Source organism: Dipodomys merriami, unplaced genomic scaffold, assembly GCF_024711535.1.
Source record: "Dipodomys merriami isolate MVZ:Mamm:240054 unplaced genomic scaffold, mDipMer1.0.p SCAF_37, whole genome shotgun sequence".
In the NCBI taxonomy this organism is placed as follows: domain Eukaryota; kingdom Metazoa; phylum Chordata; class Mammalia; order Rodentia; family Heteromyidae; genus Dipodomys; species Dipodomys merriami.
The window spans coordinates 3,502,003-3,520,000 of NW_027205270.1; the positions used below are offsets into that span (position 1 = coordinate 3,502,003).

At 47.9% G+C, this 17,998-nt stretch overlaps 2 protein-coding genes and 1 long non-coding RNA gene across 6 annotated transcripts; 1 reads left to right on the forward strand and 2 right to left on the reverse strand.

Moving 5' to 3' along the window:
* Window positions 1-3,441: 3,441 nt before the first annotated feature.
* Window positions 3,442-4,286, reverse strand: Mrpl53 (mitochondrial ribosomal protein L53). Of its 2 annotated transcripts, none has more exons than XM_069989053.1 (3): window positions 4,195-4,286; window positions 3,989-4,101; window positions 3,442-3,808 (listed from the first exon to the last, which is right to left on the reverse strand). In XM_069989053.1, the coding sequence occupies exons 1-3, from the start codon at window positions 4,284-4,286 to the stop codon at window positions 3,738-3,740; spliced, it is 276 nt and encodes a 91-aa protein (XP_069845154.1). In that variant the 3' UTR covers window positions 3,442-3,737. The 2 variants fall into 2 exon arrangements, with proteins under 2 accessions (XP_069845154.1, XP_069845153.1); XM_069989052.1 differs by having other exon boundaries at window positions 3,442-3,888.
* Window position 4,287: 1 nt separating this feature from the next.
* On the forward strand, window positions 4,288-5,029 carry LOC138804666 (uncharacterized). Its single transcript, XR_011365313.1, has 2 exons — window positions 4,288-4,342; window positions 4,823-5,029. It is a non-coding gene; the product is annotated as an uncharacterized lncRNA (long non-coding RNA).
* Window positions 5,030-5,794: 765 nt separating this feature from the next.
* On the reverse strand, window positions 5,795-14,665 carry Ccdc142 (coiled-coil domain containing 142). 3 transcript variants are annotated; one of them, XM_069989050.1, is made up of 9 exons: window positions 13,550-14,665; window positions 13,200-13,286; window positions 12,972-13,121; window positions 12,719-12,849; window positions 12,532-12,645; window positions 7,195-7,309; window positions 6,822-6,999; window positions 6,524-6,723; window positions 5,795-6,388 (listed from the first exon to the last, which is right to left on the reverse strand). In XM_069989050.1, exons 1-9 carry the CDS (start codon window positions 14,607-14,609, stop codon window positions 6,132-6,134), a joined length of 2,292 nt encoding a protein of 763 aa, XP_069845151.1. In that variant the 5' UTR covers window positions 14,610-14,665; the 3' UTR covers window positions 5,795-6,131. The 3 variants fall into 3 exon arrangements, with proteins under 3 accessions (XP_069845151.1, XP_069845150.1, XP_069845152.1); XM_069989049.1 differs by having other exon boundaries at window positions 12,972-13,142; XM_069989051.1 differs by lacking the exon at window positions 5,795-6,388 and having other exon boundaries at window positions 6,578-6,723; window positions 6,865-6,999; window positions 12,972-13,142.
* Between the last annotated feature and the right edge of the window lie 3,333 nt (window positions 14,666-17,998).

Here is a 17,998-nt window from a genome sequence, read left to right on the forward strand (position 1 = left end):
CTCTTCAACTCAAGGCTAGCACTCTATCAGTTGAGTCACAGCACCACTTCCAGCTTTTTCTGCTTATGCGGTGCTGAGGAATCGAACCCAGGGCCCCATGAATGCAAGGCAAGCGGTCTACCACTGAGCCACCTTCCAAGCCCCATGAATTTTATTTTTGTGTCAAAAGTAATCACAGTTAAGGGTGCAAGGTCAATGCTAAATGTCTGTAAATTTCAACAAATGTTTATTACACACCTGTTATCACAATGATGAGGTCAGGGAGTAAACATCAACAACTTAAAAGTTTACCATTTAGAAGCACAGTGCCAGCATTCAAACCCATGAGGAAAAACTGGTTGACACTGGCCCAAAACTGGGTAGTAGTCCATATCTATAGTGCCAGCACCACAGAAAAGGCTGAGTCAGGAGAACCTTGAGTTTGATGCCAACTCTGGATAAAAACCATAAAAAGCGTTGGGGACATGGCTGAAGTGATAGGGCACTTCATGCATTTCAATTCCTAGTACTAAAGGGAAAAAAAAACCTGTCTCAAGATAACAGCCAGTTAATTATGGCACTGAGCAGTCAAAAACAGGCTGTCAGTGTTCTTTCCAGCTTAGAAAAGTCATCTCCCACCTGGTGCTAGTGGTTTGTGCTTGTAATCCTAGCTATTCAGGAGGCTGAGATCTGACAATTATGGTTCAAAGCCCAGGCAGGAAAGTCCAAGACCCTTATCTCCAATTAAAACACCTAAAAACCAGCAGTGGACCTGTGGCTCCAAGTGGTAGAGCAGTAACCTTAAGCAAAAATGCTCAAGGACAACACCCAGACCCCCAGTTCAAGCCCCATGACTGACCAAAAAGAAAAAGGAAAAAGAAAAGGTATCTATCTTCCCAGTATTGTTGTAGACATTTTACAGGTATTAACTTGTTAAATTCTCAGACCTAAGTGCAGGCAGTCATCCCCTGAAATAGGCCAAGATTTGGTTCTAGGACTGCTGTTAAGTCCCTATAGATTGAGCCCTGCCCAAATCCCTTGTAAAACAGTCATAATACTTTATTTTTGGACACTTGTGTCTTGTTTGTGTCACAGACTGCCATGGAACTCATTATTCTCCAACTTCAGCCTCCTCAGGGGTGGGTTACAGACCCTTGCTACCACACTTAAAAATGTCACAGTATTTGCCTAAAACTTACACATTTCCTTTTGTATGCTTTAACTCATCTCTAGATCATTTTTTCACTATACAATGTAATTGCTGTGTAAATCGCTGTTTCACTGTAAGTACTGTGGAGGGACTAGTGACAAGAAAAAGTTTGTAGTGTTCAGTTCAGATGCAATTACTTTTCTAGAACATTTTTAATTCACGGTTGAGCCTAAAGATACAGAATTCATGGATACAGAGGGCAGTAATATTATCCTTATTCAGTGAATAAGTAAGCAGTCACTGGTAATTTTTACAAAGCTACTTAGAGCAGAACCAAGTTTTCAAATCATGGCAGCCTGGCTCTTTATTGACTCCAGGAAGTTTTTTTGTTTGTTTGTTTGTTTTAGGGAGGGTAAAGTTGGGTAGGTAGAGAGACACCCTTGTAGACAGAGATCATAGTAATGCTATGGAGGGTCACATGAAATGTATTTTGCAAACTACATACCTGTCTCTAAAAGATTTTTTTGCTAGTCCTGGGGCTTGAACTCAGGGCCTGGACACTATCCTTAAACTTCTTTTGCTCAAAGCTAGCACTCTACCATTTGAGCCACAGCGCCACCTATGGCTTTTTCTGTTTATGTGGTACTGAGGAATGGAATCCAGGACTACATGCATGCCAGGCCAAAGCACTCTACCACTAAGCCATATTCCCAGCCTCTAAGAGATCTTTGATTGCCTTAATTGAGCATAATAAAGTCTGTAGTAGGGGCTGGGGAGGTGGCTCAGTGGTAGAGCGCTTGCCTTGCATGCATGAGGCCCTGGATTCCTCAGCACCACATAAGCAAAAAGAAAAAAAGCCGGAAGTGGCGCTGTGGCTCAAGTGGTAGAGCGCTAGCCTTGAGCTGAAGAGCTGAGGGACAGCGCCCAGGCCCAGAGTTCAGGCCCCATGACCGAATACAAAAAAAAAAAAAAAATGTACATGAGCATACGCACACACGCACATACACACACAGCTTAGTTTCCTATCCAAAGGTATATCCTCTGAACAACTAAAGTACTGTTTTATTGAAAGAATAGTAGGGGGAGCTGGGAAGGTGGCTCAGTGGTAGAGCGCTTGCCTTGCATGCATGAGGCCTTGGGTTCGATTCCCCTGCACCACATAAGCAAAAAGAAAAAGCCGGAAGTGGCGCTGTGGCTCAAGTAGTAGAGCACTAGCCTTGAGCTGAAGAGCTGAGGGACAGCGCCCAGGCCCAGAGTTCAGGCCCCACAACCGGACCCCCCCCCCCAAAAAAAAAAAAAAGAAACAAGAAAGAATAGTAGGAAATGGAAAGGGACGGTGAGCAAATGTAGTCACTGTATTCAATGTACACCGTGTAAAAAAATGAACTATGTAATTTGTGGGTAGGGACAAAAGAGGAAGAATGAAAGACTGACATTGTCTAAGAAGTATTATACTCATAACCTGACTTATGGAATTGTAACCCTTCTGTACAGTACTTAATAAACAAAACAAAAAAAATTTCTTAGGGGGGAGTGGAATGCTTCCTATTCTACATGACTTAACTTGATACTCTTTATTTTTTTCTTTCCTTTTTAAATGACTCTGATATAAACTGATCTCACAATCACTATAATAGATATTAACCCAGTATGAAAATTTATTTCAGCCAGCATTTTCTGAAACAGTGGTGAGAGATAAGCAGAGTCATGCACTTTGGGAAGATAAATTTAGCAGCACCAATACATAAAAGAGGACAGTCATGACACTGCAACAGTGATACTCAGAATGAATGGGAATGGAGAGATCATCTGAGGAGCATTTTTATAAAGATTGGACATGATGGCCAAGGAAGAAGGCAGAATAAGGTAATACTGTGTTTATCAGCAAAGGTGGCTGAGCAGATAAGCTGTCTTTGAAAGGAATGGGAGAAATGACTATGTAAGATAATTCTATTTTTTTTGGGGGGGGGGTCCAGTCGTGGGGCCTGTACTGTGGTCCTGAGCTCTTCAGCTCAAGGCTAGTGCTCTACCACTTGAGCCACACCGCCACTTCCGGCTTTTTTATTTTTACTTATGTGGTGCTGAGGAATCAAACCCAGGGCCTCAGGCATGCAAGGCAAGCACTCTACCACTGAGCCACCTTCCCAGCCCCAGATAATTCTATTTTTGACAAAGAACGTTGGTATTTGGTAAAAGCTGGTAGTACCATAGAAGCTGGGGTAGAACCAAACAGAAATACAAGGGTTTAACTCACAGATTATGGTTAAGAAAAACTAGAGTGGGCAAATTAAGAGTAGGAAAAACTACTAAAATAGGAAACAGCACAGGTTTTTGTGTTTTGTTTTTGTAAGCAACATTAAAAGGCAATGTGATGGGTGGAAGAAGCCATATTCGGTAAAGTGGAAAAAAAAAAAATCAAGTTCGTCCAGACCGGTCCTCCCCTCCCTGTGCCCTCCTCCTGAAGTGTCCAAACCGCAGTGTCGTGGAGAGGCACGCTCCCAACCCCCCCCCCCACTTCCGGAGCCCTCCAGACGGTGACCGGAATAGAGACGAACAACTAAGACAAGGTCTTCTGAGATCGCCCTCCTAGCACCGTCCTGGTCCCAGGTTACAATGGGCTTGTCCTCGGGGCCGTCAGCGCCCGCCTGGCTTGTCCGCGCCGTCCTCCGCGCTCCTGGCCTGGACGTGGGAGGCGAAGGCCGTGAACATTTCCTGAGCGGTGAGGTGGGCGCCACGCAGGACGAGGCGGTGCCCGTCTCCTGGGGGAAGGTTCGTCCCACCCGTGAGCCGGGCGGCGGGGTACAGCGCGGGTGGGGCTGCCGCCCCCCGCCCCCGCCGCGGCCCCTCCCGCTCACCCACCGAACAGCACGTCCACGCAGGGCTCGGAGCCGTCGTGCCGCACGTCCGCCGACACCTGGCAGTTGAGGTTGGTGGCGCGGACCCGCTCGCTGCTCACCGCCTGCAGGAAGGCCCTAGGCGGGGACCCGCGCCGGGCCCGGCTCAGCGGGCGCCCGGCCGCCGCGAGCGCCCGCCCCCGCCCGCCCGCCCGCTCCCCCGGCGCCTACCTCGTCGACTCCACGTTCTTCTCGAAGGGGCAGAACTGAACCCGAACCTGCTTGACGCACCGGAGCCCGAGCCGAGCCATGGCCGCCGCCATGATGACCTCCGCCCCGGAAGGACTCGCGCGGGCGGAAGTGCCCCCCGGACAGAACGGTAGGCGTGGCTTGGCCTTCCACCGCCGCAGAGAAACGCGGCCTCTCCGGTGCCCCGCTGGCAGTGACCTGCCGGTCCGGCCTTCAGACGGGCAGAACGAAGAGGAAGAGGGCGGGAGGGAGAAGTCATTTTCTCACAGAGCATGGAGGAGCGCAATCTAAGCAGTCAGGAGTATTTTGGTGGTGTGGTGGTCGTCGTGGGGTTTGAACTCTGGGCCTGGGCGCTGTCCCTGCGCTCTACCGCTTGAGCCACAGCGCCACTTCCGGTTTTCTAGTGGTTTACTGGAGATAAGAGTCTCACGGACTTTCCTGCCCGGGCTGGCTTTGAACCGCGATCCTCAGATCTCAGCCTCCTGAGTAGCTAGGATTACAGGCCTGAGCCACCGGCGCCCGGCAGGAATATCATTATGATATTTGGACCACCGCGATGAGAGCAAATAATGCAAACCTGTCTTGAGCAACATTTCCCTTTCTCTGTCAGATCTAGGTTAACACCTTCTTAAATCCTGGATCCTTCCAAGAAGAGGGCAGTATCACAGCAAAGATTATTCACCGACTAGGAGGAAAACTCCAGTCCAGTAACTGAATGAATAACCAAACGTGAAAGCCCTACATCCGAAATATGCACATATGAATGGGCGTTGAACTCAGGGCTTTTCACGTGCTAATAAAAACGCACCTGAGCCAAGCCTCTGTCCATTATTTTTTTCTGTATTGCGGACTGAACCCAGGGCCTTGATAGGCATGACAGGCAAATCGTCCTATCACTTGAGTCACACCCCTAGCCCAGTCCAATATATTTTGTTTGTGTGTGTCCTGGTGCTGGAGCCTGAACTCAGAACCTAGTGCTCTTTGGTTGGCTTTTTCACTCAGGCTGGCCGCATCTCCACTTCCAGTTTTTTGTCTCCCAACCCCTCCCCACCCCGTCCTGGGCTCATGGCTGTCTACCACTTTGAGCCTCAGCTCCACTTCTGGTTTTCTGGTGGTTAATTGGAGATAAGACCTCAGCCTCTTGAATAGCTAGGATTACAGACATAGAGTACAAGTATGAGCCGCCGGTGCCAGGCTAACTTCCAGGTATCTGCTGGTTAATTAAGAGATAATTAGACTTTCCTGCTTGAGCTGGCTTTGGCCCTCAATCCTCAGGTCTCAGCCTCCTGAGTAGCTACAATTACAGGTATGAATCACTAGTGCCCAGCTCCAGTCTAATTTTTTTTTAGTGATGATGATTATTCTGATAAGAGGATTTGAACTCAGGGCCTAGCATTTGTTAAGAATTGAGCAATGCCCCCAGCCCAATATTCTTTTTGGTTGGTCATGGGGCTTGAACTCTGGGCATGGGCGCTGTCCCTCAGCTCTTCAGCTCAAGGTGAGCACTCTACCACTTGAACCACAACACCACATCCATTTTTCTGGTGGTGAACTGGAGATTAAATTCACTTTTTAGCCTGGCTCTTAGGACTTAAGAGAAAGCACTATTTGGCCTCTCTAGTTTTTATTCATTTTCCCCTTTTTCTTTGTCTCCGAAGACCCAACCTTCTATCTCTCCTCCCACTTCTTGCTCTGAGATGCTGTCATTGAGTGGAAACCAGGTTTGAGCCGCCCAAAGATGCTGACCTTTCAGGTTCCAGGTTATGGTTTTGCCTTTTACTCTGAATTGTACGTTCTTAAAAGTCTAGATTCTGTGTAGTTTACGTATGCTTTCTTCCATGCTCCCAATTCTAGAGTCCTTCAGTTCCATATATCTGGGCTTTTCCAGCCAGGATGTGGAACTTTTGGACCTAGGCTTGTTAGGATTCAACACTGGTTCCCAGGCAGGAAAGAAAAGGCAGGTGCCAACGAGGGTGCTGGTGGTGCCTGAGGGCGAGCCAAGCCTGCTGATTTCCCACCAGATAAACCTCAGGGTTAGGTCCCCTTCCTCCCAAGTTGCTTAATAGCTGAGTTGTATGGGCTGTGGGTGCTCCAAGCCGTAGAGGGGGCTCCAAGCTCTCCAGGCTGTTGAGGCTGCTGTGGGGCAATTCTGTCGTCTGGACCTCATGACAAACACCTGGTAAGGGAGGAGTGGAAAGCAGATGGCTGATAGGTTAAGTGCTAAAGACAGAGCAGTGATGAGTCTAGGCTGTGGGTTACTTAAAGCAGTGAAAGAGGGGTGAGGAGAATGTGGACTGGGGAGATGACTCACAGCAACAGGAGTGCCTCCTGTGGACTCTATTCTTGGGCAGGGGCTGCTGTAATAGACACAGCAGCGCCCCATCTAGCTGCTGGAAGATGCCAAGCATGAGCAGAGTCTGGCGAAGCTCCAGACACAGGCCCCACTGCTCCTCTTCTAGCAACTCCTTGACCACTCCAAAGTCTTGTTTGAGCTGCAGTGCCCCCTGCAGGCTGAATTTCCAAGTACAATGTGACCACCTGCCTCTGGCCCCCAAACCTCCATATCCCCTCCCATTTTCCAGTTTCATTCATTCCTCTTTTCTCCCCACCTGAACCGGATCCCATGGGTGAGGATGTAGTCAAGCCAAGCACCTAGTATGGCTGTCAGTGCATGACTGAGGACAGGAGCCTGGGCTTGTGGCGGCAATCCCTGCAATCCTTGCAATATAGGTTCCAGTACAGAGCGGACCACCACCCCAGCATACTCACTAGGAGCACTGGGAAGTTCTGGAGTGAGAGAAGAAAAAGGACAGGAAGTAAGGCTATGGAGGGTTTGGGAGAAGAGAGTTGGATATCAGGAGGGGAGGGCACAGAAGGTAAGGTCAAGGATTGAGACAGTAATGTGGAGCCAGGATTTGGAAAGGTTGGGTCACTCTTACCCTCCTCCCTCCCTGGAAAGGAATCACTGTGATGAGAAGTTACCAGGACAGAGATGAAGTCTCCAGTATCGGCCCCGTGGCATGTGGACCTTGAAGCCCTGTGTGGCTTGTTTATGACATTCTTGATAAAAGATACTTAATGACTCTTCAGGCAGGAGCTGTGGGGATAGGAAGAATGTAAAATGATCTTATCTGTTAAGAGATTTATCAAATTATAAAGCTTTTCTAGAGTTAAGGGCCACGGTTCAAGTGGTAAAGCAATTGTCTAGCAAGTGCCAGGTCCTATGTCCGTTCCTTTGAGATATTCAACTTGGTGTCCATAAACCCTAGAATTATATGCATAACTGTGTAGGCATGGGAATTTTCTTATGAAAGATGCCATTGTTTTGAGTTTTCCAAGTGTTCTGACCTAAATTATGAACAATTGCTTTAGAATTAGCCTGTTCGTCTCAGCTTTGATCCAGTGGATGGAAAATTCTCCATAAATTAATAAAATTAATTTTATTCTATAGGGACTTTAGAGGGAAAAAAAGAGATGTCCTGCCACCACCATCTACAACCAGTTGGATACAGGTGGCTCATGCCTGTAAGCCTACCTACTGAAGAGGCTGAGATCTGATGATTCAGGTTCAAACCAAGCATGGGCAGGAAATCCATGAGACTTGGTCAGTTGTGGGGCTTGAACTCAGGTCCTGGGTGCTGTCTCTGAGCTCTTTTACTCAAGGCTACCTCCACCACTTTGAGCCACAGCTCCACTTCCTGTTTTCTGGTGGTTAATTGGAGAGAAAAGTCTCACAGACTTTCCTTCCCAGGCTGGCTTTGAACTGAGATCCTCAGATCTCAGCCTCCTGGGTAGGATTACAGGTGTGAGCCACACAGTACCTAACTTCCATGAGACTATTATCTCCAGTCAACCAACAAAGAGCCAGAAGTGGAGGTATGATTCAAGTGGCATAGTGCCAGTATCAAGCAAAAATGCTAAGGAACAATGCTCAGGCCCTGAATTCAAGCCCTAGTATTGGTGTACACAAAATATTTTCCAGTGTTAAAAGTCAGACAGATGGACAGAGGCTGAGGGGAAAAAGGGAAGTCCTTTCATTAAAGATTCTTGACCACCTACTACCATTTCTACAGAGCAACATAACCCATAATACAAGAAAAGTTACATTTAAAAAATATATTTTGGTCTAGGAATGTGGCTTAGTGGTAGAGTGCTTGCCTAGCATTCATGAAGCCCTGGGTTCAATTCCTCAGTACCATATAAACAGAAAAGCCAAAGTGGTGCTGTGGCTCAAGTGTTAGAGTGCTAGTCTTGAGCACAGAGAGTCTCAGGGACAGAGCCCAGGCCCTAAGTTCAAGCCCTAGGACCTGCAAAAAAAAAAAAAAAAAAAGTTTTGAGGCCGGGTACCTGTGGCTCACACCTGTAAAATCGAAAGTGGCTCACATGGTAGAGCACTAGCCTTGAGCTGAAGAGCTCAGGGACAGTGCTCAGACCCAGAGTTCAAGCCCCACGACTGACAAAAGAATAGTTTTGAGCTGAGTGCCAGGGGCTCATGACTGTAATCCTGGCTACTCAGGAGGCTGAGATCTGAAGATCATGGTACCAAGCCAGTCTAGGTAGCAAAGTCCATGAAACTCTTATCTCCAATAAACTACTCAAAAAAGCTGGAAGTGGCGCTGTGGCTCAAAGTGGTAGAGCACTTGCTTGCCTTGAGTTAAAAAGAAGCTCAGGGACAGTGTCCAGGCCCAGAGTTCAAGCCTCAGGACTGGCAAAGCAAAAAAGTTTTGTTTGTTGATTTGGCTTGTTGGTGGGTTGTTTTTGCAGGAAGAGAAGACAGCAATAAAGAGGGTTTCACTCTACAGCCTATCTCAGAAGAAAAGAACCTAGAGAGATAAGGCAAATTGCAGCAGCTCTGGAAAGAGAATGTGAGCCAAGTATAGTGGCATATATCTACAATCTAGCACTGAGGAGGCTAAGGCAGGAGATGGTGTATTCTAGGCCAGTCTAAGCTACAAAGTAAATTTAACTGCAACCTGGGCTACATTGCAAGATCCTACCTTAAAACAAAAGTGAGGAGGAGAGTAAAAAAGGGGAGAAGAAAAAGGAAAATGTAGATGCTGTGGAACCAAAAAAGAAGTCCTGGGAAAGGCTGGGGTTGGTGGTGGTAGTGTAGATATAGGAGCCCATGTGACTTTTTAGAACAGCTATCAACAACTGTTTTTAGTTTAAACTTTACTTCTCCAGCAAATCAGATTTCTCCGTTCCTTCCTTCCTTCCTTCCTTCCTTCCTTCCTTCCTTCCTTCCTTTCTTCCTTCCTTCCTTCCTTTTTTTTTTTTTTAATTTTTTTATTGTAAAGATACTATACAGAGGGTTACAGTTACATGAGTGAGGTAATGAGTACACTTCCTCTTGAACATTGTTACCCCCTCCATTGTTTTCCCCCTACCATCCCCTCCCTCCCTCCCTTCCCCAAGGTTCTTTTTTTTTTTTTTTTTGATTGTGATTAAGTGATTACATAATTTCCGGAAATTCACAGTATTGTGGAATAATGATGCTCATTTAAAGTCACAAGTTCATTCTAACTTTCCTGGAGCAAATTGTCTATCACAGTCTGTAATATATAACGGTGCTCATATGTTATATACCATATATGTGATCAGCAGCATGGGGATATTTAGTAGTCCTTCCTTTCTTTTTTCCTTTCTTTCTCTGTCTGTCTGTCTAGTAAATTATCCTTTTGCCACTAGATGTCTGTTAGGAACCTCCATGCTCAATACTCTAGTACAAGTTACACAGAATAAGACTGCTTCCATACCGTCTGGGACCTTATAGTTTAGCTTGAGAGAAAAATCACATCTGATTCTTCTTTGTTGTCCTAGGGCCATATGTACTGAAGTACTATGAGCAAAAGCTCAACTGTACAATTGCCAGGAAGAGAAGCAAGACGTGTGAAGAACATTGCATAGTATTTAGTTCATATGGGAAGCACATTGTCCCTTTCCCGCTTGTTTTTTTTTTTGGGGGGGGGTCCGGTCGTGGGGCCTGAACTCGGGGCCTGGGCGCTGTCCCTCAGCTCTTCAGCTCAAGGCTAGCGCTCTACCACTTGAGCCACAGCACCACTTCTGGCTTTTTTCTTTTTGCTTATGTGGTGCTGAGGAATTGAACCCAGGGCCTGATGCATGCAAGGCAAGCACTCTACCACTGAGCCACCATCCCAGCCCTCCTTCTTGTTCTGTTCTCACTCCAACTACCAAGAAAAGTCCATGGGACTCTATCTCCAATTTTCCAGTAAAATGTCATAAGTGGAGGTGTAGTTCAGGTGGTAGAGCGCCATCTATGAGCAGAAAAACCCGAGTGAGAATATAGGGCCCTGAGTTCAAGCCCCAATACTGGCAAAGAAGCCTTCCTAACTTTTTTTTTTTTTTTTCTAGTATTGGGGATTGAACTTAAAGCTTCATAAGTGGTAGGTAGTCTACTACTGAGCTACATTCCCAGCTGTATTTCACTTTTTTGGGGGTGGAAGAAGTGGTACTGGGGATTGGATCCAGGGCCTACAGCATGCTAGGCAAATGCCTTACCCATTGAGCCACAACCCCAACACCTGTTTTTTTTTGTAGGTCGTGGGACTTGAACTCTGGGTCTGGGTGCTGTCCCTGCACTCTTCAGCTCAAGGCTAGCGCTCTCCCACTTGAGCGATAGTGCCACTTCCAGCTTTTCCTGATTATGTGGTGCTGAGGAATGGAACCCAGGGCCTCATGCATGCAAGGCAAGCACTCTACCACTGAGCCACCTTCCCAGCCCCTGCTTTTTTTTTTTTGAGACAGGGTCTCACCAATTTTGGCTATGCTGACCTCAAACTTGTCATCTTCCTACCTCCTCCTCCAAAGTCAGGAGTGTATTTTAACTTTTCTATTTTTTTTTTTTTTGCCAGAACTGGGGCTTGAATTCAGGGCCTGGGTCGCTGTCTCTGAGCTTCTTTTGCCACAGTACTACTTCCAGCTTTCTGTTTATGTGGTACTGAGGAATTGACCCTGGGCTTCATGCAGGCTAGGCAAGCACTCTACCACTGAGCTGCCAGCCCTATTTTAACTTTTTAAGCAATGGACATATAGTACTTTAACAAAAGTACAAATTAAACATTTAAAGAGAGTAGAAACACTGTAGTGAACATTGGTAGGAAAAGGGGGAAAGATATACTCATGAAACCTACTTTTCTCTACAACATGTACTGCATGTAGCCAAATTATTAAGGACACATTTCTGTGTATAGGCATAACCCAACTAATGAAGAAGAGAGGATAGAATCAGAATACCAACCCTTTGCAACCTTAAATGAAATAATGAGTCTGAGCATGACTGTCAGTGGCTATTAACAACACAAGAGAATTTAGTAGTGTGGAGGAAAGGGGATGGGCCTAAAAGTGAAACAAAGTTGGTAAGTCAATAACTGTTAATGCAATGCTGTGTTAGTGGGGTATATTAGTATATATTTGTATTTAGAATTTTTCCATAGTTTGTACTCAACAGAGATGAGATCTAAGAATTTCTCAAGCAGACAAATCCTAGAGACTCTTATCTCCAATTAATCAGCAAAAAATTGAAAGTGGAAGTGTGACTCGAGTGGTAAAGCACTAGATATGAGTAGCAAAAGTCCAGAACACCAGGCACTGGTAGCTCATGCCTGTAATCCTAGCTACTCAGGAGGCTGAGAAAATCACAGTTTGAAGCCAGCCCATGTAGAAAAACTCCCTGTGAGACTCTTACCTCCAAGTAACCACTCAAAAACCAGAAGTGGAACTGTGGCTCAAAGTGGTAGAGTACTAGCCATGAGCAAAAAGAGCTTAGGGGCAGTGCCCAGGCCCTATGTTCAAGCCCCATGACCAACAAAAAGAACAGAAAAAACTGCAGGCCCTAGGTGGGTGCTGGTGGTTCATGCCTTTAACCCTAGCTACTCAGGAGGCTGACATCTGAGGATCAAAGTTTGAGACAAACCTGGGTATATAAATCAGTGAGACTCTTATCTCAAATCAACGAGCAACAAGCCAGAAATGGAGGTGTGGCTCAAGTAGTAAAGCCATCCTGAAGCAAAAAAGCCAAGCAAGAATATAAGGCCCTGAGTTCAAGCCCCAGTACTGGTGCATGTTTGCACATGCACATGCACATAGGCACATACACACGCACACTTACTTTCCAGGCCCTTTTGAGTTCAAGCCCCAGTTCCAGAAAAGCAAACAAACACAAATTAACAGAGCAAGAGAAGATAAATCTCCAAGATTTCAAATCACTAAGATGTTCCACTCTGTCTATCCCAATTCTCTTCCTCTAAGTTAGCAAACAGCAGGGTTTTAAATTGCAATTGTCAGGGGTCTTGTGCTCACCTTCATCTGTGCGGCTAGCTTCTGAATCTCCAGGCCCAGATACTGCTCCAGCTCTAGATCTAAGCTTTCTTCTGAGGTCAGGTTAGCCAGAGCTTCCACTTCATGCAATAGAGGCTTTGGATGGAAAGCTGGAGTGAGGGCTCAGCCCAGCCTAGGGTGCTCCCCTCTCCACTCCCTAGGCACTCACTGGTAAGTCCTTTTGGATCAGGAGCAGGAAGGAACCTGGGCACCATGCTGTCAGGTGCTGCTGAGCTCTGCCCAAAAACCAGAGCAAGGTAGTCTGCAGGGTACAGAGTCCCAGGGCAATAGGTGCAGGACCTATGAGGGTAGCAGCAGAGTATCTTAGGGGTCTTTTGGGAGGAGGATGACTTCAAAACAGAATTAGGGAATATACTCAATTGCTTTGTTCCCCTTTGCCCCATTCCAGGCCCCCCTCTCACCTAGAGACTGTTGAAGGATCAATCCCGACCTAGGTTCTTGAAGGACATCCAAGAGAGGAGGAAAGAGCTTCTCCAACAGTTCAGGGGTACCAGCTGCTGAGACAGGACTGCTCTGATTCCTAAGGGTTGATCCCAACGCCTGGCAGAAACCTGAGGATAAGAGGATATAGACTGAGGCAGAGGCGCAACTTGTAACGTGTAACACTCCCAGTGTCCCAGTCTTCTCACCTTGGTCCCAGGTCCAGATCAGAGACTGATGAAGTAGTCTGTGACACACTGAGGCCAGTTCCTTTTCACATTCCTGAGGCAGATATGCTAGTGGGAGAAATGACTCTGGAGCTTGAAAACAGGAACTCCCTTTCCACCGCCCCTTTCCATTCAATGATGGATCCTCTAGGACTCAAGACTGGTGGAAAGCAAGACTTTGCCTTGAAAATGTACAAGGCTGTGGTCTGAACCCAGGAACTATTCCATCTATAAGACCTGCTTCTGTTGTCAGGCCGGCAGGTGAGTAGGCTGACTCAGGAGACGGAAGAGACACCAGCCCTCCCAAATGCCCACCCAGGTCCATCACTTACCCTGACCCAGTGCCTGACTCAACTGTTGTGCCACTGCTTTGGGGTCCCTCCAGGGTCCCAGATGTAGGTCCAGACGCTGAGCACATGCTGCCCACAGTAGTGTCCAGTATTGGCTCCACAGGAATCCTTTCTCTCCAAGCCCCGCTCCACTGCTATCTAGACTTGACAGGTTCCCTATTAAACTCAGAAGCCCTGGTAGCAGCTCCTGCTCCTCCTGGCACCACCTGCGGAGCCTGTTCTGCCAGTCAGATCCCCTGAGTGCCTCTTCTAGCAGACTAGCCACCTGGCAACCCCGCTCCCGGGTCAGGAGGCACAACACACGGGTCAGGGGAAATGGGCGCGCTGCCCCGGGGAGGTGGCTCAGGACATTTTCCAGTAGCCTGTAGTAGACGGGAAGCGCCAGCTCCAATTCGGCGAGTTGGGACGTCCGTCCTAGGCAGGCGGGTGCCCGACCGAGAGCACGAAGCTGCATTTCGATGACCGCATCCAGGCGCTGGACGGCGAGTCCCAGAGGGCGCGCTAGGAGTCCCGGCTCAACAGGGTCCCGAAGGCCAACTCCGGGGATCGTAGCTCGGAAAGGGTGCAGCTGCAAGTCGCGGCACAGCTGAGGCAAAGGCGCGCGGGGGGACAAGGCCCTCAGGAGACTCACGACCCCCTGGAGGTGGCGGGCGCAGTCCCGGGCCTGGAGGAGCTGCTCCCGCTCGCGGTGCAGCCGCAGCAACACCGCCCGCAGACGCTGCAGAGCCGGGGACAGCGGGCCGCCGGCCGCGGGCTCTCCCCGGCAGTCCGCAGCCTCCGCGCCGCGCTCCTCGTCCGCGGCGGCCCGCGGCAGCCACCGCGGCGGCCCTCCGGGAGCTGCGCCAATCCGAGCATCCGGGCAGGGGGCGCTCCCCCTGGCAGCCCCCGGCGACAGCCCCCACCCGCCACGTACCTCCCGGCGGAGGGCGCCCGCCCTCCTGCCCTCCCACTGCTGCTCCCCGGCGTCCCCCGGTCGGGCCGACAGGAAGGGCACGTTAGCGAGTGGAGGCAGAAGACCTCCAGGACGAGACGCCTGGGCCATGGGGCCCCCGAGCTGGAAATGAACCTCAACGACTGCCACTACCCTCCGCTCCACGCCCGCCGTGGCCGCGAGCTCCGCCCCTTCTCAAGAGCTCTTCGCTCGGGACTGTCTTGGACCCTCTCAGGCTCCGTAGTCGCGGCTTCTGCCCCAAACAAACATGGCCGCCCGCTCTAGTTCCAACCGCACTCCCTCGCGCAGCCCCACCCCGCGGGTAGCAAATGCTACGTTTTCTCTGTCGGGTCGGGTCGCCGTGGACAGAGGGGCGAATCCAACTAGATAAATAGGAGAGCGAGACGCAGGGGTCCCAGGAGGACAGGCATCTCCACTTAAAGTCTATTGTGGTCTGGACAGTTGCAGTGGGAGTTCATGCTTCGGGAGGAAGGTGGAGAGTACATGTCCATATCCCCAGTTCTGACTCGGCCCCACCCTCCTTTCCTGCAGACTGTCCCTCTGAGGCCTGGCTGCCCGCTGGGGTGGTGGGGGTGGGGCGCTGCTGTTCCCCAGCTCTGCTAGACATTTGGTCCCAAGGACTGCTAGTCTTGTGGTTCACGCTCTCTTCTCATCAGCTGTGCGGAACTCGTCCCACCCCGCTTCACACCGTCCCGCTGGCGCTACCCAAGGCTCTGGGGGGCTTTGGAGAGGAGTAGCTTCGGGATTACTCTTAGGGATCTAAGGCAAACGTGGGGCCCCTAGGAGAATCTTGTAATAGCTGCTCGAGCAGACAAGGATCGCCGAGTTGAGAATTGAGGAATGGGGACGACGGTTTGGGGAAAAGAGGGCAGGATAGTGAGGACAGCTGGGATTTGGATGCCCCCGAGTAGGTGACAGGGCATTTGTCGAGACAGGGGAGCAGATTTGGGGAGCTTAGGAGCTGAACTTTAACTGCTTCTTAGTCATGTGTAGAACCTCATTTTCAACAAATCCAAAAGTTAATTCATCATCTTTGCAAATTGGTTGCTTTTCTTCTAGTCCCCATGTTGGTTCATAACACAAACTTCTATCTAGTTGCTTAATTAAAAACTCAATACTTTTGTAATCCTCCCTTTATTCATCTCACCTAGTCATTAATATTGGGGGAGGGGCTGAACTTTGGTCCTCACATCTAGTTCTATCACTTGAACTCTATCCCCCAGCTCTTAAAATAAGGCCCTCTGGCTTCATTTAAAGCCTCATTCTTCCAACTTGCACACTTGTAATGATCTGCTAACTGAACATTATATACCTACATCTCCATTCAAGTGAACTAGGATCATTGCCCAGATCAAGTTCACTCCCATCATGACATAGCTGGAACTCACTGGGCCAATAAGGCTCTTCAGATAGAGTCCTGGCTTTGTTTCTGTTGGACTAGCCTCTAGCACCAGCTATGTACAAAAAACTGTTGTAGACACTAAGAAAATGGGATGGGAATAAACTGTGTGTGTGTGTGTGTGTGTGTGTGAGAGAGAGAGAGAGAGAGAGAGAGAGAGAGAGAGAGAGAGAGAGAGAGAGAGAAATCCTTCTATTCCAGGAATTGAAAGTATCTAGTGGGAGGCAGCAAGTCAACAGATAAACAGTATAGTATGTCAGATATCTGAGGAACAAAGGAAAAGCAAGATGGAGGATAAGGAGCATTTAATGGAGTTGAGTAGTTTCTCTTTTTTAAAGGAGTATTGAAGAAGGCTTTCCTGAGAAAGTGACATTTAAGCAGAATTCTTAAGGAGTAAGCTATTGGCTAGGATAAACAGCATTCCAGGCAGAGGAAATAACAAGTACAAAAGTACTTAGGTGATTGATGTGTTGTAGGAACTTGGCTGTGGCTGGAGGAGGCTTACAAGAGGGTCAAAGAAAACTCAAATCTATTGGGAGATCAGATTATATGTGGCCTTGGTCAACACAGGGAAGCGTACCTATCCTCTGAAGCTAACACTCACTAAAAAAAATTGCTCTGAATCACAGAGTATGGAGGTGGGGTGTTAGAATGAGTGAAGTCCTGGGTTGAGTTCCTGATATAAAAAGAAGAGAAGGAGAAGAAGGAAGGGAAGGAGGGAAGGAGGGAAGGAAGGAGAAAAGGAAGGAAACAGAAAAGAAAACTGAAAGAGAAGAAAGTCACAATGTGTAGGTCAAGCCTTTAGGAATCTTGCCTCATTTGTTAGTGTGTAAGTTCAAAGTCCAATGAAGTTAAATGATTTCTCTAAAATAAAACATCTTACTGGGTGCTGGTGGCTCATACTTGTAATTCTAGCTGCTGAGGAGGCTGAGATCTGAGGATTGTCATACAAAGCCATCTCAGGCAGGAAACTATGTGAAACTCTTATCTCCAATTAACCATTAAAAAAGAGACCAGAAGTGGAGCCCAGCTCAAGTGGTAGAGCATTAGCCTTGAGGGGAAAAAACAACAACAACAAAAACCCTCAGGGACAACACTGGGGCCCTGAGTTCAAGCCCTAGAACTAGCACAAAATCAAACAAACAAAACATCTAGTCACTGACAAGTCAAAACTGAGATGCAAGTGGCTCCCCTCTAGCATTGTACTTTTTAATTCCATATTGCCCTGCCAGTTAGGAGAGCAATAAAAACAAATGGATAATAAGGTTCTAAATTGTGTCTGGACCACCAGGACTATGTAAGAGGGCAGTGATCATCAAAGATGAAAGGACTGAGACAGCTTTGAGGAGTGATAAGACTTTGAACTGGTTATTTCAGATGAGACAAGACATAGTGAGAAAAATTGAGCACCTGTGGCTCACACCTGTAATCCTAACTATTCAGGAAGCTGAGATCTGAAGAGCAAGATTCAGAGCCAGCCCAGAAAGGAAAGTCCATTGGACTCTTATCTCCAGTTAACCACCAAAAAGCCAGAAGTGGAGATGTGGCTCAAATGGTAGAGCACCAGACTTGAGTGAAAAAGCTAAGCAAGAGTGCAAAACCTTTTTACTTCTGTGTAAGAATCATGATTTTTTTTTCTCTAAAACCCTGGCAGCTTCCCCTGTCTGCGTTCTCCCTGGTCTGCCTGGGACTCTCAGGTTATATAATTGCAGATCTGCAGGGAACTTTTAGCCCCGCCTCTATCCTCACCCCAGGGCTTTCCCTACAGGAATCAGTCATGAATAGAAATGATTCTTTTTTTCATTTTAAAATTTTATATGCCTATATATTAATTATACAAGATATATGGGGAGGGATTCCACTGTGACATTTTCACACATATTTACAATGTAAGGGATAAATGTTTCTTGATGCCCAGTGGGTCTTACCCAATATGATTTGTACCTAAAGATAGGAAATGGCCGGGCGCTGGTGGCTCACGCCTGTAATCCTAGCTACTCAGGAGGCTGAGATCTGAGGATCTCGGTTCAAAGCCAGCCCGGGCAGGAGAGACCGTGAGACTCCTATCTCCAATAAACCA

Excerpts from the sequence above, each read along its gene's own strand:
- Mrpl53 (XM_069989052.1), bottom strand. The coding sequence starts at position 4,286 with ATGGCGGCGGCCATGGCTCGGCTCGGGCTCCGGTGCGTCAAGCAGGTT. Across the intron at positions 4,102-4,194 it reads AAGAACGTGGAGTCGACGAG|GGCCTTCCTGCAGGCGGTGA; the intron begins GTAGGCGCCGGG and ends GTCCCCGCCTAG. Across the intron at positions 3,889-3,988 it reads CTGCGTGGACGTGCTGTTCG|GAGACGGGCACCGCCTCGTC; the intron begins GTGGGTGAGCGG and ends ACCTTCCCCCAG.
- Ccdc142 (XM_069989049.1), bottom strand. The coding sequence starts at position 14,609 with ATGGCCCAGGCGTCTCGTCCTGGAGGTCTTCTGCCTCCACTCGCTAAC. Across the intron at positions 13,287-13,549 it reads GAGTCAGGCACTGGGTCAGG|CATATCTGCCTCAGGAATGT; the intron begins GTAAGTGATGGA and ends TTCTCCCACTAG. Across the intron at positions 7,310-12,531 it reads AGCTAGCCGCACAGATGAAG|CTCCTGCCTGAAGAGTCATT; the intron begins GTGAGCACAAGA and ends CTATCCCCACAG.